The sequence below is a fragment of the Ustilago hordei genome (assembly GCF_900519145.1).
Source record: "Ustilago hordei strain Uho2 genome assembly, contig: UHO2_contig_14, whole genome shotgun sequence".
Lineage (NCBI taxonomy): Eukaryota > Fungi > Basidiomycota > Ustilaginomycetes > Ustilaginales > Ustilaginaceae > Ustilago > Ustilago hordei.
This window is the reverse complement of record NW_024545255.1, coordinates 517207-542541: the sequence shown is the minus strand read 5'-3', so window position 1 is coordinate 542541 and position 25335 is coordinate 517207. Positions and strand designations below refer to the sequence as shown.

Genomic DNA, 25335 nt, shown 5'->3' with positions numbered 1-25335 from the left:
GGTTGGTTTCGAAAATTCACCCTCTGAAAACCCAGCTTACATTTGGGGGCGCCAATTTCCTGAGCTTTTTTGAGTATTGGAATACTCTAGTTTTTGAGGGCAAAAAAAAACTGAAACCCTTAGTGTGAACGTCTAACAAAATGGAGTGTGGCTTCGAACCGGATCGGGCGATGCCCGATTTCTTACTATATCTGTCCTGCCCGATCTCCTACCATATCGGCTTATGTGAGATCCCTGGGCATCGACACTTTGGAGAGTAGACGACAGCCAAAGAGATGCTATGAGATACCATCCTACCTTTTGTGATGGCATCTTTGCTTTGTGAGCCGAGAGAAGAAGAAGCCGTGAAGAAGAAGACGAGAAAAGGGATCACTCAATCCGCTCGAGTAAGGTGTCGCTCACTCAACAGCACTTTCACAAGCCAGGAAAGAGCCAAAGTGAGAGAGGAAAGGGTCCTCCTCCTTTGGGATTGCCTATTTTTGGGATCTGCGGAGGAGGTTGGGCTGACACTGAACGATACAATCCAACTGCATCCACCTCATCATCCTTTCGAGAGGGAACTTCTCAAAGACTTAGCCTCAGCCACAATTTAGACAGATAGTGTGCTCAGCATTTGTTTCTCCCTCACACGACCATCTCATTTTCAAGAGCACGAACACCCTTTGCCACTAGCCACACCCTACAGGATCACCAACTCGAATAGAAACTCGAACCTGATCTCGATACCCGGCATCTACCACGGGCACGACCCTCTTTCGATCTTAACCCTTCTCGACTCGAGCCTCTCTGCTGCACACCTTAAGCCCGCTTGTCAGCGGTCAGCTTGCCCATCATGCCGTCTGTCTTCAAGAAACTGCGCAAGCCTTTCTCCAAATCATCTTCAGAGGGCAAGTCATCTAAGGTTCGAAGCTCGAGTACTGTCTCTCCTCTTGTTTCCCAACCCAGTAGCAGCTCCAGCGGTTTGACAGATCACAACCCATCCAGATTCGAGTCTACAACGCCCGACAGCTTGCAGGATGTCTCGAGTCGCGCACAGACGTTCCCATCTGCCATCTCCAACACTTCACCAACCGGCAATGATCTCCAGCCACAGCCAAGTATCGACAGCGCATCATCAGCAGGTCTCAGCGGGTCCAGTACCAAGAGACGCAGCGTCTTCCCTCTCGATATTGCCAAGCAGGCTGTAGATCAGATTGTCTCCAGATCCGTCATCACTGTCGAGTCTATCAAGCTAGGCGATCTCACTCCAGACGGTTTCCACATCAGTCTCCACATTCGCATCGGCAAGACTGGCCCAGCAAAAGCAAAGATCTCGTTCCCCGATGGCATTGATCTCTACCTCAAGCCTTCAGATACCCGAAGCATTGCCAACATCAAGCTCTCACCAATCAAGATAAGGAATGCCACTAGGACAACTGGTCTTACCATTGATGGCCGCCTCACCGCATCCGCTTTCAGCACGTCGGCTGGTCACAAAGGCCTCGATGCTCTCTTCCGTACCTTGCTGTCCACCAATGGCGACGTGATCCTCAAAGTCGGCTCTCACACCACCGAGGTCAAAGCCTACGGCATGTCTTTTAAGCGCATTTGGCTTGAAAAGAAGATTCTTCTCCACGGCCTGAATCACCTCGGTGGCGTACTCTCTTTTGGCCCTTCGACATCAGCATCAACCTCACAGTCTTTGCAGCGCAGCTCGATTCAAGGTTTCAAGCTCGTCGGAGGTGATCCAAAGTCAGGCATCTCTTTCCAAGCTCAAGTCGAGCTTGTCAACCCAGCGCAGATCACTGCGCAACTTGGTGACATCCGACTTCGTCTACAGACCGACATTGACGAGCTCAGAACCAAACAAGGCGATCAGAATGCATTCATCGGACAAGTCATCTTGCCCAACCTCACGTTTCAGCCTGGCTCCACGCATCTGGCTACGCGCGGCAATGTCCTAGTCGCGCCAGAAGGTGATTCAGCCCGTACTGCAGGTCTTACGCTCATTCGCTATCTGCTCGAGAATCGCTCCGTCTCGATCAATGTCATTGGCTCCAGCTCCGCTTCCAACGTGCCATGGGTGGCCGCTCTCTTTACTGGCGTTCAGATCTCAGCACTGCTCCCTGCTCTCGGCATCAATTCCAAGTTGCTCGATGGTGCGTCACTCATTCCGCCTGAAGAAGCCAGTCTTTCGCCTCAGCTCCAGCTCTACGCTCGTGCTACACTTCGCAATCAACTGGGCCCACCACTTCATATTCATGCACTGAACGTCGAAGCTTACCAAGAGTCTGAACAAGACGAGCGCGATGCTGGCGCCTCGCCTACCAATCCCGATCCGATCCGCCTCGGCGACATTCGCACGCCATCCGATTGGCCAATGCTGACGCTCTCCCCCGAGAATCCTATCCACGCAAGTCTACCATTCTCTTTATCGGCAGGAGGTTCGTCCTACGTGCGCATACTCAAGAATGAGGCCAAAAGGAAAGGTATTGAGCTCAACGAGAACCTCATCGCAGCGTTGCAGCTCATGCCAGTTGCCGAGGGGCAAGCCAGTCAAGACCCATCACAAGCTGTACCTGCCGTCTCGCGCTCGCAGAAGCTCTCTTCGCACCAGGCTCTTGACTTGCCCAATCTCATTGCTAGTGCACTGTCTTCCCTCAAAGTATCGGCACACATTGTTGCTAATGTTTCCATCGGCGACTATCGTATTCCCGGTGCGATCACCTTTGTGCAGCACCAATTACCCATCGCCATCACAGTCAAGACAGCCCGAAACATCCTTCCAACAATCGGCGCTCCTCTGGTAGATGCACTCATTGACCAGGCCAAGGTCTCCATTACCAAACTCAAGATTCTCGACATGGACGAAAAGGGTCTCAATGTAGAAGCCGACATTGGACTTGTCGACTTTGGTCCCCTAGACGTTGAGATTCACCTCGACCAGGGGCTCAGCATTACGTCCACATCTGTCCATGCCACCCAAGACAGCCCACCGGTCATCGGTCGGATCGTCTTTGGAGAGCCTCTACGCGGTATTACAGGCAGCGAAGGACTCATCAAAACGCGTCTCCGCATCTTGCCTGCTTCAGGCCCGAAGAGTGTTGCCAACTTTGCCACCTTTGTGTCAGAACTGATCCACCAAGAGGAGCTCAAGGTCGACATTTCGACCGACGCCTGCCGTGTCGTTGCAGGTGGAGCTGACTTCCCAGCGGTGCTGTTCAAGTCGGTCGTCTTGCCCGGTCTCGGCGGTCTCAAGGGTCTAGCTCTCGAAGGGCTCGACATCTTTGACGAGGTAGCTGCCCCAAGCGGTCCAGGACGCGGGAGAGCTCTTAGCTCTGCATCCGCTTCCAGCGGCGGCTCAGGTCATGTCGCACTAAAGGAGAAAGCTTTCAAGATCAGGACTCGCGTCCGCATCCCGCATAAAGGTCTTCTTGCTGTAGGTCTGTCCAAGATCGAAGCTGGCGTCGAGTTCGAAGGCGTTCAGATCGGCATCATCACTGCGGAGGACATCGTGTTTACTCTGACCCAGGCAGATGTCGAGTTCGAGGCCAAGGGCTATATCTTTATAGGCAGCGAATCGCTGAAAGAGGACCAGACGATTCCCGAGTATAGGCAGACTGCCCTGCAGATGTTTGGCAGGCTTGCGAGTGCGCTTCTAGCTGGTACTTCTGCCGAGCTGACCATCAGAGGGTACCGCGCCTTTGCCATGGGTGAGCTGCAGCACCTCACTCCAAGCCGTAGCCAAGTTTCGCCTCATCTGAGGAGCAAATCCTCCACAAACTCGGTCCAGCGGACGCCTTCCAGCACGATTCAGAGAAAGGAGTCAATGAAGCTCGCACGAAATGGATCAATGAGCACCTCGTCAAGCTCGACCTTTACGCAAAAGCAAGTGCCCTGGCTTGATCAGGCTTTCCAAAAGGTCACGATCAAGACGGTGCTTCAGCAAGACTTGCATCCGGTCATCAAAGGCATACAGGTCAAGAAGATTTTTGCTAACTTCCTCCGCGAGCAATCCATGCAGGCCGACATCGACGAGATCTCGTTCCAAGTCGAAGTGCCTCTAGCTGTCCGCTTCGAGATCTTGTCGGTTCAAGCTGACATCGAGGTGCATTTTGAAGGCTACGGTTGCGTCGGGACAGGTTGGCTCGATGGCGATGTGCAGTCTTGCATTCCGTGCGAGGAAGCCAGCGGCGATAGCAGCAAGATGGACGAAAGCGCAAAGACGTGCCGTCTGGTGCGACTCGCGCCTGGTTCCTTCCACCTCGCCACGAAGCCCACTGAGGGCCTTGGACAGCTCATTGCGCACATTGCTGACTGCGAGGAGACTGACAAGATCAGCATTCGTGGCAAAGCTCGCGCCCGCGTCGACATGGCGCTCGGTGAGATCTACGTCGATGTGGATCTCGGGAAGCATCCACATGTGCTGCAGATGGATGGCGTGCGTGGGTTGCGATCAAGCCCTGTTCAGTACAGAAATCTGCAAGTGGTGGAGGCATCCAGCGGCTACCTCAAGATTGTCTTCTCGCTCTACCTCAACAATCCATCCAAATCGTTCCAATTTGCATTACCGGACACGGATATGACGATGGCAGCATTCTACCGTGGCATGTACGTTGGGAGAGCTCATATACCGAAGGGATTCAAGTTGGGAACAGGGCCGGTAGCGGTGCATGACATTCACTTCCGATATTGTCCGCCACTCGAAGCAAAGCAAGCAGTGCGCGATATCCCTGCCAACTTTCTGTCCGGACGCACCACCACACTCGAGATCAGAGGTGACGACGAATCGAGCGAGATTCCGCTCCTAGTTCCTGCTCTCAAGAGCATCAAGCTGTCATTCGCTCTCAAGCCGATGATGGATCGCACACTGATCGATAGCATCTCAATCGCTCTAGGCGTGACTGCTCTTACAGCATCGTCCGTGGACGCCGAGTTCGTGGTCAACAATCCGCTTGGCGTTCCATTCGATCTGTGCGCCATGTCGTTCATGGCGTATTACAAAGGCCAGCCCTTTGGCAGCTGCACAGTCAAATTCGAAGCCGATCGACCGCTTCGTGTGCCCGCTGGCAGTGTCAAACTACCCGGACGGCAGAAAAGCGCTCCGGTCACCGTGACACTTGCTCAACCGCTCGAGGACATGGTAGGCGCCTTCCTCAAGAGCAAAGGTCAGCTCATGCTTGACTTGGAGGTGGCGGCGAAGGTTGAGATTCAAGGATTCCAAATTCCTGATTTCAATTATCGCCAGCCGCAGCTTCCGCTCAATATCAAGGGCCTCGAAGGTATTTCCAAATGGATGAAGTTCTTGCCCGGATGAAACATGCATCTCTGCTTTTTCTCAGCATCATTGTCCCAGATACCCTGCCGCAATTGTCGGTCTTGCTTCATCTTTTGCGCAACTCAGCAATGGCATGATGGAGCCCAGAGAAGAATGACTGTGATTGCTGGTTGCAATGAGTGAATGAGCGGCTTTTGACTGTTTGTGTGTGTGTGAGTGAGTGTGTTTGCTTTGAGCGTGAGATCACCTCTTCTTGCTTGGAGGTGGAGGCAGCAGTGGTCCGCCTCCGAATCCGCCGCCGAGCCCTGATGAGCTGGAAGAAGATGATGTTGACGTGATCTTTCGACCTCCACCTGGAAGCTTGATTGCGAAGGTTTCGCCTTCTTTCAAGCTGAAATCCTTCTTTGGGCCTGTCGGGAGATGTGGAGAAGGCCCGTCATGGATGAGGGAGCCCTCGTTGTCGTCTGCTGTTGGGTTGGCAGCTCGATTGGCGGCTGCTTTTTGTCGTCTGTCGAGGTGAGGTGAGAGGTATGGGGAAGGGGAAGTTAAGGTTAGATCTTGAATGTGAGTTGAGTTGAGTTGAGTTGAGCTGAGACTGGGGCAAGAGGTGCAAGACATTGGTGAAACTTACTTTGTCCAGTCTTGAAGTGCAACATTGAAGTCGAAGCTATCGCTTCTATCCTGAAACTGCTCGGTTCAAATGGCAAAAGTATACATCATTCAGCACAATGTTGTTCTTATTCTTTGCGACTGACATTCATGTACTTACGCCCATGCCTATGTACGCCTTCTTCTTCTTCCCATGCGGACCTTCTGATTCGACTCGTAAGACAAAGTATCGACTGGAGTCGAGCACTGGTTCGACCGAAGTGCCTGTTACGTCGTATGGACATTCAGCAAAGAGTTCACCAGTGTTGGCGTCTTCCAAGCGAATCGAGCAAGTGTTGCAGTTGGAAGTTTCCATGATTCGCAGACGACCTTTCCAGAGAAAGGCCTCCATGTCGCCCCATTCGGCGGCCTTGTAGCCCGCGGTTGAGGAGCGGGGGGGTACGCGATAGACGAAAGACTCGCGTGCTACAAAGAGCACCGTTTCGTAGGCTGACATGGTTGGAAGCCAGAGTGTTCGGTTCCGATGCCGTTGCTGCAAGAAATGCGCCGGGTAAAGGTCACCGATTGCTGCCTCAGTCGGATTCGTGACCGATCAAGACGATGTCGAGTCTCGTATGCGTGTGAAAGGAACGAGAAGGTGGTGACGATGGCAACGATCAAGGAGGAGAGGTGGGTTGATGCAGCTGTGTTACTTTCGACGTGCATTAAACCTACGTGGACGCCGATAGAAGAGAGAAATCGGGTACAACTACGTCCCACTTGTTGTCGCATATCGACATTAGATAGGATGTCCTCATACCTGGGCATGTGCCATACGTTTGTATATATACCAAGCAGAGAGCACTAGGCTCTCGCCGCATTCACACTAGTCAATTGAGTATATATGTTTCTGTCTTTCAGCAGCAGTAACATCGTACTTAGACTCTCCCCGATCGCCAGTATCGGGACCGAAACGACTCAAGTTTCCAACAGTGGAGCGTCCCGTGCATGCAGGATGAATTTGTGTTGAGGAATGCACAATCGAGGAGTGTTAAAGCGGATGGTGAATTGTTGTTATTGGAAGAAGACTAGTTACAAAGCAATGCTAGGTATATATGCTTCTACTGATGGTCTGTATGTGCATATGTGGAATGAGATGACATGTGTAATCATATGCAATCACAATAGGAGTCAGGAGTGTTGGTGGAGTGAAAGCACATGACCGCATACTTATACTCTAACATGTCCGCCAACTTCGCTTACCATCGCCACTCATCATCTCCCACCAACGCTCGACATCATCTGCCAACAACTTCTATCTCGTTTGACAACAGCATGCAGTTACATGTGTCATCTCATCCACACACACACACGCTGACTACTGGTGGAGACATATATATACTCATGATATTGTTTTGTTTCTAGTTCTCTCTCAATAGCAATGATTTGCCACCTGCTTTACTGCCCCTGACTGTGCATTTCCTCAACAGATTAAGAGTCTGAGTGCTCTACTGTAGGAATATCACCCCACCTCGCCATGCTGCCTGACCCGTATTCTCGCCTGCCTCTGCCACCCAAAGAAAGGGCTTGCCTTTGCCAAATCTGCCAATCCAGCATGTCTCCACATATTGGCAACTCTGATGCCAAAAGCAGTGACCTGTTCAATGAACAGCACAAGGAAAGGGTCCCCATTGCACCACATAGGCAAATGCTGGTTGGTGCAGAGACCCCCTCATGCTATGACTCCAACTCCAATGATGACAATGGTGATGAAACACACTACAACATCGACACCATCTCCAAGCTCAACCCCAAAGTACTCAAGAGTATGCTTATTGAGCTCACCAAACACAACAAAGTAAGGAACTCCAATGCATACAAGAAACCCTCGTGTCACTCGGACTTCCACCAAAGACTCCCATGCATCCACAACACCTTCAAGGAAGCACCCAAGTGTCACAGGGTATGCGCAGAAGACCCTGCGCAGGAGACCCTGAATAAAAATTGGGTGCGTCATGCGCACAGAATGTGGAATGGAATGGCAGTGTGGTTCTCCTTCGGCACGGCTCCTCCTCCTCCTGCTCCTCGTCCCATATGCTTCCTGTCCTGTCTTTGTTCCAGTCCCTCGTACTCCTTGCCTCCGAGCTAGTGTGAGGACAAGCGACCTCATCATGTCCTAGGGGGTTTCTCCCACTCCCTCTGAGTGCTGGGCCCCTTGTGTCCATCATTCCATCAAGATTCTCCCACTCTTCATTGCTGGCACAACAACCCTCTTACACTGATGTCCTCTTTGTATAGGGGTCTCTCCCACCTCATCTGAATGGTGAGCTCTTCCTTTGCTTGTTCCCTCATGAGATCAGTGGGAGCTGCACCCTCTAACTGGTTTCCTCAAGATCTGTTGTATGGTCATGCTTCTACTGATCCATCAAACTCTGTCATAAGCTCTTGATCCTACCAATCCTGACAAATTCTGTTGTAGAGCCTCAATCCTACTAATCTTGACAAACTCCATTGGAACTCTCCAATCACCTGATCCCATGATTCCTGCACATGGTTTCTTCTCATACAAATCCAGTTCTTCTGTGCATCCGGTCCCATGACACAGAAGTCCCGGCTGGGAAAGTATACAAGTTGATCAAGGATCTCTATGGGCTGAAGCAATCCAGAAGGGAATGACATAAGGAACTGGATGCATATCTGCAAAGGCTGGATTTCTTCCTGTTGCTCAATGTACCCTGCATGTACCTCAAAAGCACAGGTGAGCTGCAGGTGATCATCACCATATATGTGGATGACATGCTCATTGTCTCACCACAACAAGATCAGATCAATCAGCCAAAGAGAGCAATCATTGACAAGTGGAAGATCACCAACAATGGACCCACAAAAGAGTTCCTCAAGATCAAGATCACATGAGACTGGGAGAAGAGGGTAATTGACTTGGATCAATGTTCATACATTAAGGAGATTGTAAAGGAATGGATCCAGCTGCACAAGAAAACATTGACCTCCATGACCCATACCCCTTCAAAGCCACCTCCCAACTTGGAGACCAATGGGGAACTGAAAGCCAGATACCCAATACTTGTGGGCAAGCTTTTATGGATCTTGAACACTGTCAGGCTGGATATCTCATTTACTGTCAACACCCTTGCTTGTCACATGTCCAAGCCTACCAAAGAGGCAATGCAAGCTGCCCTCTGAATCATCAAGTACCTTAACCAGACACAGGACAAAGTCCTGAGGCTCAGCAGTGGAAATGAAGACAAACTGGCCATTGTTGCTTACACAGACTTGAACTGGGCTTCAGATCTGAATACAGACAGGTGGAGTATGTCTGGCTCAATCATAAAGGTCTTTGGTAGTGTGGTAACCTGGAATTCACATGACCAGGAGTGTGTCTTGGACTCAGCTGTCAAAGTGGAGTATGTTGCAGGATTGGCAGCCACATGTGAAGCTCTATTCCATTGGCATTTGCTGTGTGGCCTCAGCTTTGGGGACCATGTCCTGTTGATCATCACAGATAACACCAGATGCATCCAGGTCACAAAGGATCAAGTGCTTCGCTCAAGACTCAAGCATATTGACACAAAATATCATCTTAACTGCAACCATATCATGGAAGGAGACATCACCATGCAATATGTTAAAACAGAACACAATGATGTGGACTACCTCACCAAACCAGTGTCCCAACACCTGCTCAAGTGCACTTGACAATGACTTGACAGGTGGTGATGCTGAGTGAGGTTTGTGCATATGTTAGAGTATGATTATGCAGTCATGTGATTTCACTGTCCCCCTTGCAAACTGAGCAATCCAAGGGTCTGAGGCTTACCATGTCAACTCCCACCAACACTTGTCATCACCCACCAACAACCCCTATCTCATTCAACAATGGTACACAGTCATACATGTCACCTCATCTACTCACACACACACAGATCAACTGTAGAAGCATATATAATCCATGATACCACTTTGTACTTAGTTGCTCCAAATGCTAATGATTACAATCTGCCTTATCGCCCCTGACCGTGCATTCCTCAACAATGATGAGTGACAACGGTGAGTGAGGTTTGCGAATATGTTAGAGCGAAGGACAGAGGTCATGTGATTTCACTATTTGTTCTAAACCAACCACTACTGTACAGGTACATAGCAGTCTCTGAAGCAGATCAGCCAGCACATCAACCAACGCAATGGGCTTACCTCTGGTAGTCGCAACGGTTGAGGTTTCGCTGTTTTCGATGATCTTATTTTCTATTCTTTTATGGATACTCGGCTACACTGGTGTATATATACACTTCTGGCATGAACTCTGGGTATGCTGCTCTATATTGCTTGGCTGTGCACTTGCTGCAATGCACTCCTGGTTGTTTCCTTATGTGTGGCTCCTAAGCCATTACCATGACAACCATTGTGCATCTTATATGCAGGCAGTCCATTTGCAGTCCTCATTTCCTCATGCATTTCGGACAAACCAATTTCCACAACTGCCTCCCTCAGCAGCAAAGCAGTAGGCTGCTGAGCTGCTGTACTCCTTTCAATGGTTAGGCCTAACCCCTTTCATGCATGCTGTAGTACTTCTTTACTGACAGGTTTGGTAAAGACATCTGCTGAGTTTTCTGCAGTATTTATATACTTGATCTTGATCTTACCATCCTGTACGTTATTCCTAATGAAATGGTACTTGGTGTTGATATGCTTCAGTTTCCAATGTTGTGCAGGGTCTTTGCTCACCTGAATAGTACTGGTGTTGTCTGAGAAAATAGTAGGGGTACCAACATCAATTCCAATGGACCTGAAGAGGTGTTTGAAGAACAAGACCTCTCATGTGGCTTCTGTCACAGCTACAAATTTGGCTTCTACTGCTGATAGAGTGGTGCAGCACTGCAGTGCTGACTTCCATGCCACTAGGTTTCCATGTATGAATACTGCAGAACTGGATGAACTCCTTCTCTGCGCTGTGGCATCACTTGCCAATTCACATTGCTATGCGCCATCAGGAAATCTTGTCATTTGTTACTGCCATATTGCAAATGAATGTCTTGTGTATGGTCCAAGTATTGGAGAACTTTCTGTGCTGTGTTATAATGCTCCTTCGACAGTTGGGTCATGTACCATGCGAGGACTCCAACAGCCTGACTGATGTCAGGATGTGTTCCATTGGAGAGCCACAGAAGTTTACTGATGATTTGTGGATACTCCTTTTGTTCCATGGTGCTAGCTGTCATTTCTGGGATTGGGATATCTTGGAGTGGTACACTTGACTTTCTCTCCAGCATTTGTCCAAGTGTTCATTCAGCAGTTGTTTGACATAACTGGTCTGCTCCAGGCTCATAGTTCTTGCTTCTATATTCCTGGAGATCTTGATTCCTAGGAAATGTGATACATCACCGCCCTCCTCCATCTTCCATCTTCTGCCTATCTCCTCCTTGATATGCTTGGCTGTTTCAAGTTTCGGAGTTATGATTAATGTGTCATCAACATAGATGATCACTATTGCAAAATTGTCATCCTTCCCTCTGGTGTAAATGCATGGTGTGCAATCAAGCCTGTGGAAATGCGATCATCGGAGGAACTTGTCAAACTCTATATTCCATTCCCTTCCTGATTGTCTGAGGCCATACAAACCCTTGATGACTCGATAGGCCTTTCCTTCTGGCACTTTGGCACCTTCTGGGGGTTTCATATATATCATGTGCTTGAGTGTGGAATTTAGGTATGCCATTGTTATGTCGAGCTGCTGGACTTCCCAGTTGCATTCCACTGCCAAGGACAGTAAGGCTCTTATTGCACTGAGTGGTGCTACTGGCATGAATGTCTCTTCGAAGTCGATGCCTTCTCACTGAGTGAAGCCTCGTGTGACAAGCCTTGCCTTATGTCAGACTGGTATTCCATCAGCATCCAGCTTGAGTCTGAGAACAATTTTGGAGTCAACAAGATTTGCATTCGGTGGTGTATCTACAATCTCCCATGTTCCCATTGCTTCAAGTCCATCCAGTTCCTTGCATATGGCTTCTTGCCATTGTCTTGCATCATCGCTAGCAAGTGCTTCTTTCAGTGTTGGTGTGAGATTAAGTATTGCCATTTGTGCCTCTCCAAGAATCTCTTTGACTGTGATTTCCAATCTGTCATCATCTGTGGAGTCAATGGGTGGTGTGGTGCATTCATCTAGGAGTGGGTCCCATATGTTGATTACTTCCACTTCCAGCTCAGGCTCATTGTTGTCTGGTTCCTGTTTCTTATCTTTGGCTTCCAGGTTCTCAAGTCCAAATTGTAGGGGGCTCTGTGTTCTAGGCTGGTCATGCCAGCTCTTGGATTCATGGAACATGGCCAAGTTACTCCATTGTATAGATGGGCTGTGACCAGGAGTATAAAATCTCCAACCTTTGTGTTCATTGTCATATCCTATCATGATGCCTGGTATGGCTCTCACACCATGCTTTCCTGTGTGATCTTTCTTCAGGAGGTGGATCCATGTGAGGCAGCTGAAGACCTGCAGCAGCTTGGCTAAGCCATGTGCAGACTTTCAGTAGAACTCCTCATATGGTACCTTATTTGCATTTGCAGAGGGTGTCAGATTCAAAGTGTGTCCCACTGCCATGATTGCATATGGCCACAGCTCCTTTGGTGATGATCTCTGCACAAGCATCACATGCATTCTCTCTTGGAGGGATCTGATCATATGTTCCACTCTTCCATTTTGGACACTGACATATGGAGTGGTTTTCTGCCATATGAAGCCTGCCTGCCTTTTCCATTCTTCTGCTTCTGTGCTTGACCACTCTGATCTGTTATCACTGCATATGCATTTCAGTGTGTGGTCTGTCATTATCTCAGCCACCTTAATCCATGTTCTTAAAGCTGGAAATGCTTCAGCCTTACTCAGAAGTGGTTTCACATGTATGAAGGATGATGAGTCATCCACAACTACCAGGGCATGGTGGTAGTTGGGATGACCTTGTAGGCCAGTCATCAAATCAACATGGACCAGTTCTAGTGGCACTCGAGCTTGCTCTGTCTTGCTGCTTCCCATTCTTGCTCATGTTTGTTTGGCTTGACTGCAACAGTTGCAGTCCTTCACATTGTGTTCTAGCTGTGTTTCTTTGCCCAAGTAGTGTGCTTGGATCTGCTTGGTCTTGCTTCTGCTGGGGTGTCTGAATTGTTTGTGCCATAGTTCACTGATTGTATGGCCTTTGTGCTTTGCTGGTGATGTGTTGGTGTCAATGCCCTCAAGTGGGTCATTGAACTGCACTGCTAGGGAGTCACCATGAATCTCCCATCTTTTCTTGCATTGGTTGGTCTTACTCTTGACCATGCTTCCATCTTGCTGGAGGATAGTAGCTCCAGACTCTTCAAATATTACATGTGCACCATTTTCAGTCAGCACTGGGATGGACAATAGGTTCTTGCTAAGGTTGGGAATGTGAAGTACATCAGTGAGTGGTATCTTAATGTCTCCTACTTGCAAGTTGCTTCACCTATTGCCTGCACTCGTAACCATTCATGCCTGGCAGTATCTATGGATCCTTGCTTCAGCGTCGAAGCAATGAGCTTATCCTCATCATGTACCATGTGATGTGTAGCTCCAGAGTTGAGAATCCACATACTGTCTTGGTTACAGTTGCCAGTGTTGCTTATGAAAAAGGTGCACCTGAGTCCCTATCCCTGCTGAGTAGGAGTTTGCTCCTGACTGCTGGTGCAATTGATGGCAATGTGCCCAGGTTGCTTACACTTATAGCACTTGGCTGGTTCATTAGGGTTTGTGGGGTCATGCCTACCCCTATTGTAGCCCTCTTGGTTAAGAACCTGCCTATGCTTGCCAGCTTGGCCTGTTGAACTTCTGTTGCTTGCAACTCTGGCTGTGGCTCAGATACAACCTGAGAGCTCGGCTTCTTGGAACTTCTTAGCTAATGCATGATATGCATATTTGTAATTGCAGCCAGGTTGAGCAGCCTTGAGGGAGTCTACAGTTTGGGTGTATAACCAGTCATCCTTGACACAGTGGTAGAGGGTTGATTTCTTGAGCTTTTCATCCATATGACTACCAAGCCTGGTGGCATTGTTCCAAATCTTGTCAAGTTCCTTACCCAGGTCGATGATGTTGCAGTTGAGTAGCTTGATTTCATGGATGCAATCATGAATGGCAGAGAGTTTTACTTTGTCATTAATCATGAGGGCAGCTCTGAGCTTCTTGTATGGTGAGGAACCTAGCTGTTCCTCCTTGTCATGTTCTCATACTGCATAAGTGTCAATGTGGCTATTGGGTCCATGGTTGCATGAGGACAGAATAAGACCTAGTAGGTGGCTGTCTAGTTCTTCATCATAGTCATTGTGGCCAACTGGGATTTCTCCAGTGAGGATGTGCTTGGCATTTTTGATTGGGCAAATGCAATCCATGAACATGGGTTCCCAGATGGCCCAGTTGTTCTTGTTGAGCTTGACAATCTGTGAGATGATGCTAAGTATGGACTTGGGGATCTTTTCAGTTTGACTGGCATTGGGTTGGAAGTTCATCATGGCAAAAGCACATTCAAGGATTTGGTCTTCATGCCAATCAGAGTGAGTATCTCTGACTATCTGCATGGTACGTTCTAGCAGGGCTATGCTATCTACTCTTGGTGGCATCCCGGTGGTGAGGTGCTGGAAGCTGCTGAGCTTCAGACTCTTAATCAGTTGAGGTTTTGCTGTTTTCGATGATCTTATTTTCTATTCTTTTATGGATACTTGGCTACACTGGTGTATATATACACTTCTGGCATGAACTCTGGGTATGCTGCTCTATATTGCTTGGCTGTGCACTTGCTGCAATGCACTCCTGGTTGTTTCCTTATGTGTGGCTCCTAAGCTGTTACCATGACAACCATTGTGCATCTTATATGCAGGCAGTCCATTTGCGGTCCTCGTTTCCTCATGCATTTCGGACAAACCAATTTCCACAACTGCAGGCAAAGAGAAAAAGGCGTCGGGCATGAGAGTGATTGACTTGATTCAGTGTGAATGGCGGAGAGAAAATTAGGTATCTACAACTTGAAAAGGAAACCAGTGTGGTCATTGCGGCAAGAGTCTATTCCAACTTGAGATGGCAGACTCAGAGACGCGAGATCAGCATCTTGACACCGACAAGACCGGCAGCGACATCACCAGAGCTGCTCGTGACAAGCTGGAGGTGAATGTTGAGGGCAGCCTGCTTGTTTCTTGCCTCGATGGCGGCCACAATCTGCATGAGACCCTGTACGGACTTAGCATCAATGGTTCCACAGTTGAGGTGGTCAAGCAACAAGTTGATGCGGCGCTCTGTGTCGTCGACCATTCTCTTTTGCGCAGGTGGAGCGGTTGACTTTAAACGTGCGACTTCACGCTGGAGGGCGTGCTGAATGGGTCGCTGGTTTTCGGGGATGTGAGAACGATCACCGGGGGGATACTTCATCTGAGGTGCATTGCGAGAGCCTGGCGTGGCGCTGCGAGGGGGTGCACCGGCGCCTCCGCCCGGGGTCGCCGAACGCTGGGGAACACCCGGTGGACCGGCAAGACCCGGAACGCCCGGCTGAGCCTGGCCTGGAGGTCGAAGGGCACCGGCACCTGGAGCAGGTGGCGCGCCAGGCTGTTGCAGTCCGTTGCCATATGGAGCACCGGGGCCTGAGGGCTGTCGTGCATATGGACCCGAAGGAGGAGCACTCTGACCAGGTGGTCCGGGCTGGGGCTGACCGGGAGCTGGAGCTCCATATGAGTTCTGCTGCTGGCCCGGGCGTGGCTGACCCTGTGCGGGTCCCGTGGGAGGTGGACGAACACCGGGTGGTCCAGCACGCTGCGCAAGGCCAGGACCTTGAGGAGGACCCTGAGGAGGACCCTGAGGAGGAGGGCTGATCATGCCGCGAGAAGGCGTTGCTCCTCGAGGCGGTCCGGTGGGCGGCGCACCAGGAGCGCCGCCGTAGGGAGATGGCGCCTGAGCAGGAGCGTTGGGGAAGGGCGAGGTGATGGCGGAGGTCGACTTGTGCTGGGACATGGCGCTGGGAGTGCGCTTGGGAGCTGCAAGACCTTCAGGAACGTCGTTCCATCCAGACGCATCACGCTTCAGCGGCGGTGGTGGCGCAAGTGACTGCTGCTGCTGCTGTTGCTGGTACGATGAAGCGCCATAAGTGGGTGGAGCCGAGATCATAGGCTGAGTAGGCTGATATGCCGACTGGTAGCCTTGAGTACCATATCCTCCGTAGCTGTTGTTCTGCACGGGTTCCGGCTGGATAGCTGTAGGGACTGGAGCAGGTACAGCGGGCGCGTATCGTGATTGCGTGGCAGGCTGGGTAGCGGCAGGTGCTGGAGCAGTAGCAGCATATGGGTCTTGGTATGCAGAGACCGCAGGCACAGAGGGCACCGAGGGAACAGCGGGGACGGACGACGTGCTCGACTGTCCGTAAGGGTCGTAGGGCGCATATCCGTTCGAGGTCGAGGTCGAGGCCGGACCGTACGACAAAGTGGAAGCGGCGGCAGCAGCAGCTGGGGCAGCCGCTTGGGCTGCAGCGGGCTGGCCCTTAGGGCGGGCGCTTTCAGCCTTGAGCAGACGCTGCTTGAGCGCAGTACTGGCACCCTGTTCGACGGGACCCTGAGGTCGGTAGTCGGAAGGTGTCTGGTTGGCAAACCTGAGAGCAGGCGTGATGAGACCCTGATCGGCCAAGAGCTCGACGTACTCGTGAATGCGGTCGTAGAGCGGTGCGAGCTTGTAAGATCTGGCACCGGTCTCTGCGACGACCGAGTCCTGAGTTGGCTGCTGAAGGTCGACGTCGACGTATCCGACGGCGCTCTGGAAGACGGTGATCTTCTCCATGAAAGTCTGAAGAGCCTCGGCGCGTGCCGAGTAGAGGGTGCCCTCGTGCGATGCATCGGTTTGCTTGCTGTTGGACCTCAAAGCAAGCTCTTGCTCCTTCATCTCTTCGATCCACATGCCAGCGACCTTTTCGAGCTTGCCAGCAGCGAGGTAGCAGAGAACGGCGTTCTTGCGGTGCTCCTTGGCTTGAGCTGGATCCGAGTTGCGTGCGACTGTGTATTGAAACTCGAGACGCTGGCCGAGCTGTTCGGTCAAGTTGCTGAACTCGTCCTGCTTGGCGAAAGTGCAGAGGACGACAAAGATCTCTTGCCACTCGCCAAGGTCGGCATTCTGCACAACGTCGGTGAGGTCGTCCGAAACGATGCTCTGGAAGAGACGAAGGTAGGGAAGCTGAGCGGTGAGCTTCTCAAAGTAAGCTTTTTGGGTCTTGGCGAGGAGCTCCTGACCACCACGGACGGCGAGAAGGAAGGCATCGGCGAATCGGTCGCTGTTGATGCAGATCGAGACGGCACTGTCAAAGTCGCCGAGTACCAGGGCGCGAGTGATGAGCTTGTCGCCCTCAGGCTCCTCGGACGGGTAGATTTTGAAGGTCGAGGGGCGAATGTTTTCGCTGGCTACCGACGAGGGGCCGGGCGAGCCAGCAGTGGCAGCGACTGAGGACTGCAGGGGAGCTTGAGACTCGGAAAGGAGATGGTCAGGCAAAGCGGAACGGACAGCGGGGGTCTGGCCGGCTGAGATCTGGCTGAAGAAGTCGGAGCCATCATTGGCGTTTGCACCGGCTGCATCGTCGCTGAAAAGGCTGGGCTCGTTGGCGTCCTTAGCCTCGGTATCCGCAGGCTTGTCTGCTGCGGACTCGGTGGGCTCAACTGCGGTCGTCGCGTCAGGAGCAGCGACAGGCGCCTCCTTGCTGACGGCAGGTGCGGCGGGCTCAGGCTCATCGATGGCCTTTGTGACAGGAGTGGTTTCCTCTGGAACCGTGGTACCGTTCGACTTGAAGGCTGCGATGGACTGAGAGACCTTTTGGGCGACATCCTCTTTGGAGAAGCCGAGAAGTGCGACGAGCTCATCACGCGAGTCGGCGCGGAAGAGAGTCTGAAGCGCTTTCCAGTTGGCAATGTCATCGGGTCTAGTGGAGGGATCCTGGCTGCGCTCGGCACAGAATTGGGCGAGGCTCTGAGCGTCAAGCGCTTGCTGGAGTTTGGCGGCCCTCTCGACGATGGAAGGCTCGGAGACAAGATCGCGGAGGTGGACGGTAGGGCTGAAGGGCTTGGAGGAAGGGCCACCGCTGGAGACAAGCTGACCACCAAAACCAAAGACGGCCGAGACGGGGCGTCGAAGCCATTTGGGAGGCTGTTTAAGTGACAGACCCTTGGAGGCAGCTTCAGGAGCACTGACCTGGTTGAAGAAGTCGGAGCCATCAGAGACTTGGGGTGGGGCGGGGGGGGCGTGAGATTCAGGAGCGTTGGTGCTTTGAAGCGAGTGGACGCCAATGTTGCCGTCGAAGCTGGCAGTAGCAAGCATGCCAGGGTTGCGCGGGGACCATTGCACCTCGAAAGACCAGTTGGAGCTGGAGGGTAGTTCGCCAACAATCTCGCAAGTCTGAGGGTTCCAGCAGATGGAACGGTTGTCTTTGCCACAAGAGAGGAGGAGGTCGGCGTCTTGCTTGCACCAAGAAAGGGAGAGGAGGCCCTTGTCGTGACCGGTCATGATCTTTTCGGGAGCGCGCGAGTTTCGGAGATCCCAAAGCATGATGACAGGGCTAGAGTCGTCCTCGCTGGCTGTAACGAGTCGGGTTGGAGTGTCTGGGTGCCATGCAACGGCGCTCATACCGCGTCGGCCACCGGCAGCAAGGGCAGCAGCGGCGTTGAAGGCGAGGCTGCCACCTGCAGTGCCAGCACCACCGCCATACTGAAGAGCAACGACTTCACGCTTGCTTTTGAGATCCCAGACGACAGTGTATCCGCTGCTGGAAGAAGTGGCGAGAACGTGAGGAACTTGACAGTTCCATGCAAGAGAGGTGATCTCATCAAGCTTTTGAGAGCGAGCGCCGGGAGAGTAAGGCTTGGCAGGCGAGTTGATATCCCAGATGAAGATTTCGCCTGCAACGGCACCGCTGGAGAGCAAGTTGGGCTGGAGAGGGTTGAAGTCGAGACCTCGAACGGGACCGGTGTGTGTTGTATTTTTGATGAGCTGTGCTTCAGATTCGGATGCGCCATCCAAAACGATTTGAGCGTCCCAGATGCCTAGCTCTCCATTCTCGAGACCAGCAGCGAGGAGACCTTTTGGACGAGAGGAGTTAACATAGCCCCAAGCAAGACGGTTGAATCGTGCACTGGTGGAGATGCTAGCTAGTGGCTTTGCGTCGGACGAGGGATTGGCGGCGTTGGCCGAATGAGGAGGAGAAGCGGCATAGGAAGGCTGCCAGATTTCGAGGAGACTTTCGTTGCTGAAGGATTCGTCAAGGGCGCCTGCGATAGTACCAGTTGCAATGAGAGGAGAATGGGACTCGTAGGTGGCAGGCGACCATGCAAAGGTGGCTGTGCGGTTGATGTAAGCCTTCATAATGGCAAAAGGGCTAAAGAAAGCAAACGAGCGGGCTCAGCCCTGCAAGTTGCACTTGGCGAAGCAAGCAAGCTTTATGCAATGGGGACGGAAAAGAGATGTGTGTATACAGATGCCGGATTGAAGGACCAGGTCGACTCGAACGCAATGTTAGATCAGTACCGTTGCGATGCGATGCGATGCGATGCGATGCGATGCGATTCGATTCGATTCGATGCGATGCGATTCGATGCGATTCGATTTGCAGCTGAACTGATCGAAGCCGGAGCAAGAAACGGAATGGACGAAAGAGGTGAGAGGGCTAAGAATGGGTCCAGACGGGCAAAGAAAAGCGATGGTGGAAAGAGTCGGATTGAGGAAGAGGAGGGAGGGAGGAAAGGAGGGAGGTGAGGGAGATGAGGGAGATGAGGGAGATGACAGGTGGCCTTACTGGAAGTTGGAAATGCCAAAACGAGCAGAATGAGCTGGCTGATTTGCCCATTTGAAATGGCATTCGATCCTGAATACAATTTGACAAGCATCACTTGCAACTTGCGAATACAATTCGGTGCTCATTCGATTCAACCCACGTCAAATTGATTTACAATTCTCCCTTGACTTTTCCCCCTTGACTATAATGAACCTCGTTTCTATAATGAACCTCGTTTCTATAGTAAAAGTCGTTTCTATAGTAAAAGTCGTTTCTATAGTGAACCTTGAGAACAGCGTTAGACAGCCTTTATCAAGCCTCACTTACCATAGCTGAACTGTTGTACAAACGGAAAGGATGGCCAAAAGGCGAGATTGCTTCTCGTGCACGGACCATCTTTGGGTTCCATTTTTTTGATCCTCCGTGAGATGTTGGCTTGTGGAAATCTAACAGCCTTGCAATTTGCACTGGGTGATCGGGACCGCGCGCGCCTCCACGATAGCCAACTCAGCCATTTCACTCGACTTTGGCTGCTCCTTGAAGCTACACTTTTGGCCTTCACTCACAACCTCGATCCATTGGCCTTGCTATTCCCAAAACATCGTCCACTCAGACCTTCCGATTCGCCAAGGATCTTACAAGTCTCTCTCGAGCTATCCAACGCCTGCACGCTTCTCCTGCCATGTCGGCCACCAGCTCCAACTCACAGACCTCCAAGCTAGAGGCGCAGTCCTCAAAACCTCTCGACGAAAACAAGTCTGCACTTCCATCTCTCGGCGCTCTCGATGAGGATGACGAGTTTGAAGAGTTTGACGAACAAGGTGAGTAGCTTAGCTTTCCGTCTACCTTGTACTTTTCCTTATGTACACCCTAACTTCAGCTTTCTATCCGCAAACAGATTGGAACGATGCAGAGACAGATCTTTCACACTTGACAGCTGGTGCCAATACGCTAGGCTCCGCTGTTGGCCTCACCATGGGCGCTTCCTCTGCCAGCACAGGCGACCACCTCTGGCAGGATTCCTGGGATGACGACACCGTCGAAGATGACTTCAGCAAGGCTTTGAGGTAAGCTTTCATCTTGCTTGGCTCATTTCCACTGCCAGTTTGCCCATCCTCACCCTTTTCCGCTTTGGCCTTCTGTATATTATCCACTTGCTTTCGTGCCGCAGAGCCGAGCTAGACAAGCAAAGCAACGCACCTCAAGCCATGTCGACCTAGTTCATCTTATCATTATCCCAATCTCAACACCTTTTCGCTCATTCTCAGAAATCCTGTTGTGCTAGCAACCGCGCATCAGACCATCGCCGCAATGTCGTTTGATTCAGATAAACAAGACCGTCTGAGCTACCAGCTCTGCGTTCGACAATGCGGCGACACATTCCACCGCCTGCACCAGCTCCCAGTCTCGGTCTGCCTCGGGCGACTGTCCCTGCTGCAAACCTTGCACGTACTCTTGAAATATGTTTGATCCCTACATCAGCAGAGATGCATTGGCAGCGGCCCTTCATCGTCAGCATACCTGTCAAGCCTTGGCTTGGAGAACATAGAGTGTCTATACTTACTAGCAGAGGCTTGATTCCTGCATCTTGATTCTGCGCTTCGAGCACCACGCATTCTTGCAGTACATCCACATCCCCGTCGATCCGTGAGGCCTCAGCACCACCAAGCATTTCCTGCAGAGCCTCGAGGATCGTGTGGGCATTCAGCATTCCTGGTGGAGCTCTCGGCCGTGTGGGCACGCGCAGAGGGCGTTCTTCCTCCTCTTGGCTCTCCTCTCCAGCCTGGTCGCCATTGTCCCCGGCGTGCTGCTGTATATTCGACCAGCCGAACGACTGCTTCGCATCCAGCCTCGAGGAGACATGGTCAATCTTGCGCCAAGCATTATCGTTGCAGTCGAGGAGTTGGCTGGGCCGGTAGTCTGCCTTGTACTTCATCTTCTGACAAGTATGAATGTAGAAGCCCATGTAGTAGAAGCCGACATCGCTCGTACTTTCAAGTCGCCCAAGACGTTTGGTGAGGGCGACCTCTTGTAGAGCAGTCACTTTGCCCAGCTCCCAGTCATTGTACTCGGGATCGTACAACACATATACGCTACTAACGCAATGGGGTAGAATGTCGAGCACACCAACAGCAATGAGCTTGCCGTCCAATCGATATTCCTGATGATAGTTGCCGTAAGGTATCTCGTCCGGTAGATGTGCAGGGTCGAGTTGCTTTGTCCTCCAGAGAGCTTCTTCAGCCGAGCTTAGTGGCTTGCCCGTCGACGGCCAAGTCAAAGCAAGGCTTGAGTCGACAAGGAAGCGACAGAATCCTTTTTCGCTGCTGATATCATCTTCCAACTCGCCATGAACCTTGGCCTGATATTTGCGAAAAAGCTGGTACTTTTCTTCGCTGGTGCTAGCGAGAGCAAGTCCAACTTGAAGTTTGCGTGTGGTGGGGCCGGCTACACGCTCCGCCCAGCCTCCTGAAGAAGAAGAAGAAGAAGAAGAAGATGGTGATAAAGCAGACGAAGCCAAGATCTCGTCCAAGCGCTGCTCTACGTCCCAATCTCTACCTATGCTCCATCGACCCTTCCACTTTGCTGGCTTTTGCTTTGTTTGACGGACCCTGAAGAGAAGATTGGTGAGAGCACGTTTGTGAGCCTTGTTGGGCTTCAAGTCATGAACGGCAAGCCGAATAGGGACCTGTGGACAGCAACTCCTGAGGAGATCTGGCTTGTAGATGTAGTCACCCGATCGTCTCCAGCCTTGATTGATCAGGGTCTGATAGTGGTAGGGCGACAGACGATGAGCCCAGATAGCGTAGGATTTGCTTGACTTGGTAGAGCTTCGTTTGCCAGAGCCCGGAGCTGTGCAGTATCCGCACGTCGACTTGGTGTAGCCTATAGGGGATAAGATCGAGAGCTGGACGACGGTGCGCTTGTCTGGCATGGTCGAAACAGCATTACGCTACATGCTCGAGTCGTGTTGCACGGTCAAGATGCAAGAGGCTGCGGCTGTCATCGTGTTGTTGATCCATCCAAAAAGTGCAGGAATTTGAGTTGAAGCACGTGGTACCTCGGTGACCGAAGCATGTATATGCAGCTTTCGCCGAGCCCACATCCAATCACCAACCTCACTCTCTCAGACTTGATGCAGCACCCAGGCCGACCACCAAACCTCAAGATACCAGTCAACAGCAGCTGGTGTTTTCCTCCCCTTTAGTCTCTCATTCATGCTATTGCTCTATCAAACACTAGTACCATACATGTATGCAGAAGGCATCAACATATATATAAGCACACAATTCACTATGTACTTAGATATGATTCTCTATTGCAATTGACACTTGTGATCATTGACTTTGATGCACGCACGATTGATCTTGACGACACTCTTCAACTGATTAAAAGTCTGAAGCTCCACCAACTGAGCTCACCACCATGCCCTCACAACCCAACAATCTGCACCCTGCCAATGACCCCTCACATGAGGAACCCTCTGACAATCAGGCCGAAATGATTCTGGTACCTGCAGAACATCAAAGATTCACTGAATCTGATTCCAACTCCTCTGATGACTCTGACAGTGATGACAGCAAACTAAGTGAACCCCTGCTTGACCTCAATGACATTAACAAAATGAATATCAACACCCTTCGAAACATCATCACTCAGTCCACCCTATGCAAATGAGCCAAGACCTCCTCATACAAGCTACCTTCCAAATGCCAAGGTTTCCTCCATGAGGTAACTCAACTCAACAATGCACTAAAGGATACACCCAAACTAACCATGAAGAACTGGTATGCCTGGAACCCTCGTTTCCAGGACATACTGGCCTTGTGGTCCCCAGCACTCAAGCACCTTGATGGCACCACCAAACCAGGTGATAAGAAGTATGACAGAAGATTGGATGCAAAACTCCATATGATCATCCAAAGCAATGCAAAACTCATTGGTCAGGACAATGTGAACTATCTGTTCATATGACTGGCAAACACTGAATCATGGAGAACACATGAATTGTATGCCTGACTCAAGAAAGATCTCACAAAGATGGAGCACATCACCAAATCAACTCTTCTCTACAAGGCTGGAAGGATTCACATGTTCAATGCAGACATCTGTAAATTTGCCACTGACTTAAACAAGCATTGGGCCAAGGCCAAAGCCATGGGTTTTAACCTGATGAGGGTCCTCAAGATCAAAACTCTTATTGATCAGGCGAGATTTGTGACTGCCTACAACACATGCATCATGAACCTGCAAGACAACAGTCAAGGAATGGACTACAATGTGATTTGTGCAGCTCTTTTCAAATGACAAGATGATATGGCAATGAAACCAAGTCATAGGACCAACAGCAAGACCACACAAGCTTTCATTGTGAATGGACAAATCACAAATCAAGATGCATATAGCATTGGAAAACCAGGTCCTGACAGCTGTCAAAGATGCTATTACTGTCAGGGGGAGAATCACATCAGTCAGTTCTGCCCTAAGAACCTGAACAGTGAACACCAAGCTAACAATGCCACCAACTCAGCTGCCAGATCAAAGGACAATCAGACACCCACCTAGGAAACCTGGTGCACCATTGCATCAGCATATCGCACTTCCTTGGAACAACAACCCAACTCATGGGTTATAGACTCAGGGGTGACAGACCACATTACAAATGACAATATGACTCTCATTTCACCATCTCCATGCACAGGATTTGTGAAAACTGCTGGTGGAATGAGAATTGAAATCAAGGCTAGAGGCCAAGTCATTGTCAATGTTGATGGATACAAGGTATATCTCAACAATGTACTTTATGTTCCAAAAGCAAGTGTAAATCTAATGTCAGTGCAAGCTCTTACAAATGATGGTGTACATGTGATATTTAATCCAGAGAATGCACACCTCAGATGGCCCAATGGTCATGAAGTAAAAGGATATACCAACACTCATATGAGGCATTGGGAAATCCACCCAACAAAGCCAGAAGTCCTTATATCAATGATAGATGACGAAATGAACGATTTACCAGAATGACTTAATACCAAGGATCCACCAAAATCATGAAGTTTCACTAAGGATTTCATTCATGAACAATGTGGTCACCCTGGCTGAGACAAGAGCCACATGATAGAAAACAAGTACAACATCAAGATCAAACCATATGAATGTCAAGATTGCATGGTGAGCAAGTCAATGAAAGCATGAATGGGACAAGGTAGTGGCAAATGTGCCAAGGATCCACTGGGGCTCATACATGTCAACTTGGTGACACACTTTTCCACTAAGACAGAATTCACCTCCATCTTGGTGGCAGTGGATGATGCATCCAGTTTCACACATGTCAAACCTCTACATTCAAAGGCTGATGCACTACAAATACTGAAAGAATGGATCAACTATGCTGAAACCCAAACTGGATATAAACTCAAGGCTCTTTGGTCCAACAATGGATCAAAATGGATCAATGCAAATGCAATTGCATGGCAAAATGTTGCAGGTTTTTGATGGCAAAAGACATCAACATACAATAGTGAGCAAAATGGAAAGGCAGAACAGATGATAAGGACAATCAAGAATATGATGATGGCAATGATGCAGTCTCATAATCTACTCCAGACTTTCTGGCTGTTTGCAGTTGAAGCAGTGGTCTTTATGAAGAACTTGATACCAAATGTCCAAGGCCACATTCCATATCATGTATTC

The 25335-nt window shown here is 50.5% G+C and overlaps 11 protein-coding genes across 11 annotated transcripts; 6 read left to right on the top strand and 5 right to left on the bottom strand.

The window, feature by feature from the left end:
- Positions 1–832: 832 nt before the first annotated feature.
- UHO2_05648 (uncharacterized protein) lies at positions 833–5296 on the top strand (the record flags this gene model as incomplete). The annotated part of the gene is made up of 1 exon (XM_041554819.1): positions 833–5296. One exon carries the CDS (start codon positions 833–835, stop codon positions 5294–5296), a length of 4464 nt encoding a protein of 1487 aa, XP_041410753.1.
- Positions 5297–5500: 204 nt separating this feature from the next.
- Positions 5501–6362, bottom strand: UHO2_05647 (uncharacterized protein; the record flags this gene model as incomplete). The annotated part of the gene is made up of 3 exons (XM_041554818.1): positions 5501–5765; positions 5889–5944; positions 6027–6362. The coding sequence occupies 3 exons, from the start codon at positions 6360–6362 to the stop codon at positions 5501–5503; spliced, it is 657 nt and encodes a 218-aa protein (XP_041410752.1).
- A 1098-nt stretch (positions 6363–7460) lies between these two features.
- On the top strand, positions 7461–7994 carry UHO2_05646 (uncharacterized protein; the record flags this gene model as incomplete). The annotated part of the gene is made up of 1 exon (XM_041554817.1): positions 7461–7994. One exon carries the CDS (start codon positions 7461–7463, stop codon positions 7992–7994), a length of 534 nt encoding a protein of 177 aa, XP_041410751.1.
- An 863-nt stretch (positions 7995–8857) lies between these two features.
- On the top strand, positions 8858–9049 carry UHO2_05645 (uncharacterized protein; the record flags this gene model as incomplete). The annotated part of the gene is made up of 1 exon (XM_041554816.1): positions 8858–9049. The coding sequence occupies one exon, from the start codon at positions 8858–8860 to the stop codon at positions 9047–9049; it is 192 nt and encodes a 63-aa protein (XP_041410750.1).
- A 2683-nt stretch (positions 9050–11732) lies between these two features.
- On the bottom strand, positions 11733–12887 carry UHO2_05644 (uncharacterized protein; the record flags this gene model as incomplete). Its single annotated transcript, XM_041554815.1, has 2 exons — positions 11733–12347; positions 12405–12887. 2 exons carry the CDS (start codon positions 12885–12887, stop codon positions 11733–11735), a joined length of 1098 nt encoding a protein of 365 aa, XP_041410749.1.
- Positions 12888–13720: 833 nt separating this feature from the next.
- UHO2_05643 (uncharacterized protein) lies at positions 13721–14479 on the bottom strand (the record flags this gene model as incomplete). Its single annotated transcript, XM_041554814.1, has 2 exons — positions 13721–14065; positions 14093–14479. 2 exons carry the CDS (start codon positions 14477–14479, stop codon positions 13721–13723), a joined length of 732 nt encoding a protein of 243 aa, XP_041410748.1.
- Positions 14480–14942: 463 nt separating this feature from the next.
- On the bottom strand, positions 14943–19235 carry UHO2_05642 (related to SEC31 - component of the COPII coat of ER-golgi vesicles; the record flags this gene model as incomplete). Its single annotated transcript, XM_041554813.1, has 1 exon — positions 14943–19235. One exon carries the CDS (start codon positions 19233–19235, stop codon positions 14943–14945), a length of 4293 nt encoding a protein of 1430 aa, XP_041410747.1.
- A 1091-nt stretch (positions 19236–20326) lies between these two features.
- On the top strand, positions 20327–20864 carry UHO2_05641 (putative Brh2-interacting protein Dss1; the record flags this gene model as incomplete). Its single annotated transcript, XM_041554812.1, has 3 exons — positions 20327–20465; positions 20543–20711; positions 20816–20864. The coding sequence occupies 3 exons, from the start codon at positions 20327–20329 to the stop codon at positions 20862–20864; spliced, it is 357 nt and encodes a 118-aa protein (XP_041410746.1).
- Positions 20865–20967: 103 nt separating this feature from the next.
- Positions 20968–22576, bottom strand: UHO2_05640 (uncharacterized protein; the record flags this gene model as incomplete). Its single annotated transcript, XM_041554811.1, has 2 exons — positions 20968–21117; positions 21209–22576. The coding sequence occupies 2 exons, from the start codon at positions 22574–22576 to the stop codon at positions 20968–20970; spliced, it is 1518 nt and encodes a 505-aa protein (XP_041410745.1).
- Positions 22577–23067: 491 nt separating this feature from the next.
- Positions 23068–23319, top strand: UHO2_05639 (uncharacterized protein; the record flags this gene model as incomplete). Its single annotated transcript, XM_041554810.1, has 1 exon — positions 23068–23319. One exon carries the CDS (start codon positions 23068–23070, stop codon positions 23317–23319), a length of 252 nt encoding a protein of 83 aa, XP_041410744.1.
- Positions 23320–24312: 993 nt separating this feature from the next.
- Positions 24313–24666, top strand: UHO2_05638 (uncharacterized protein; the record flags this gene model as incomplete). The annotated part of the gene is made up of 1 exon (XM_041554809.1): positions 24313–24666. One exon carries the CDS (start codon positions 24313–24315, stop codon positions 24664–24666), a length of 354 nt encoding a protein of 117 aa, XP_041410743.1.
- Between the last annotated feature and the right edge of the window lie 669 nt (positions 24667–25335).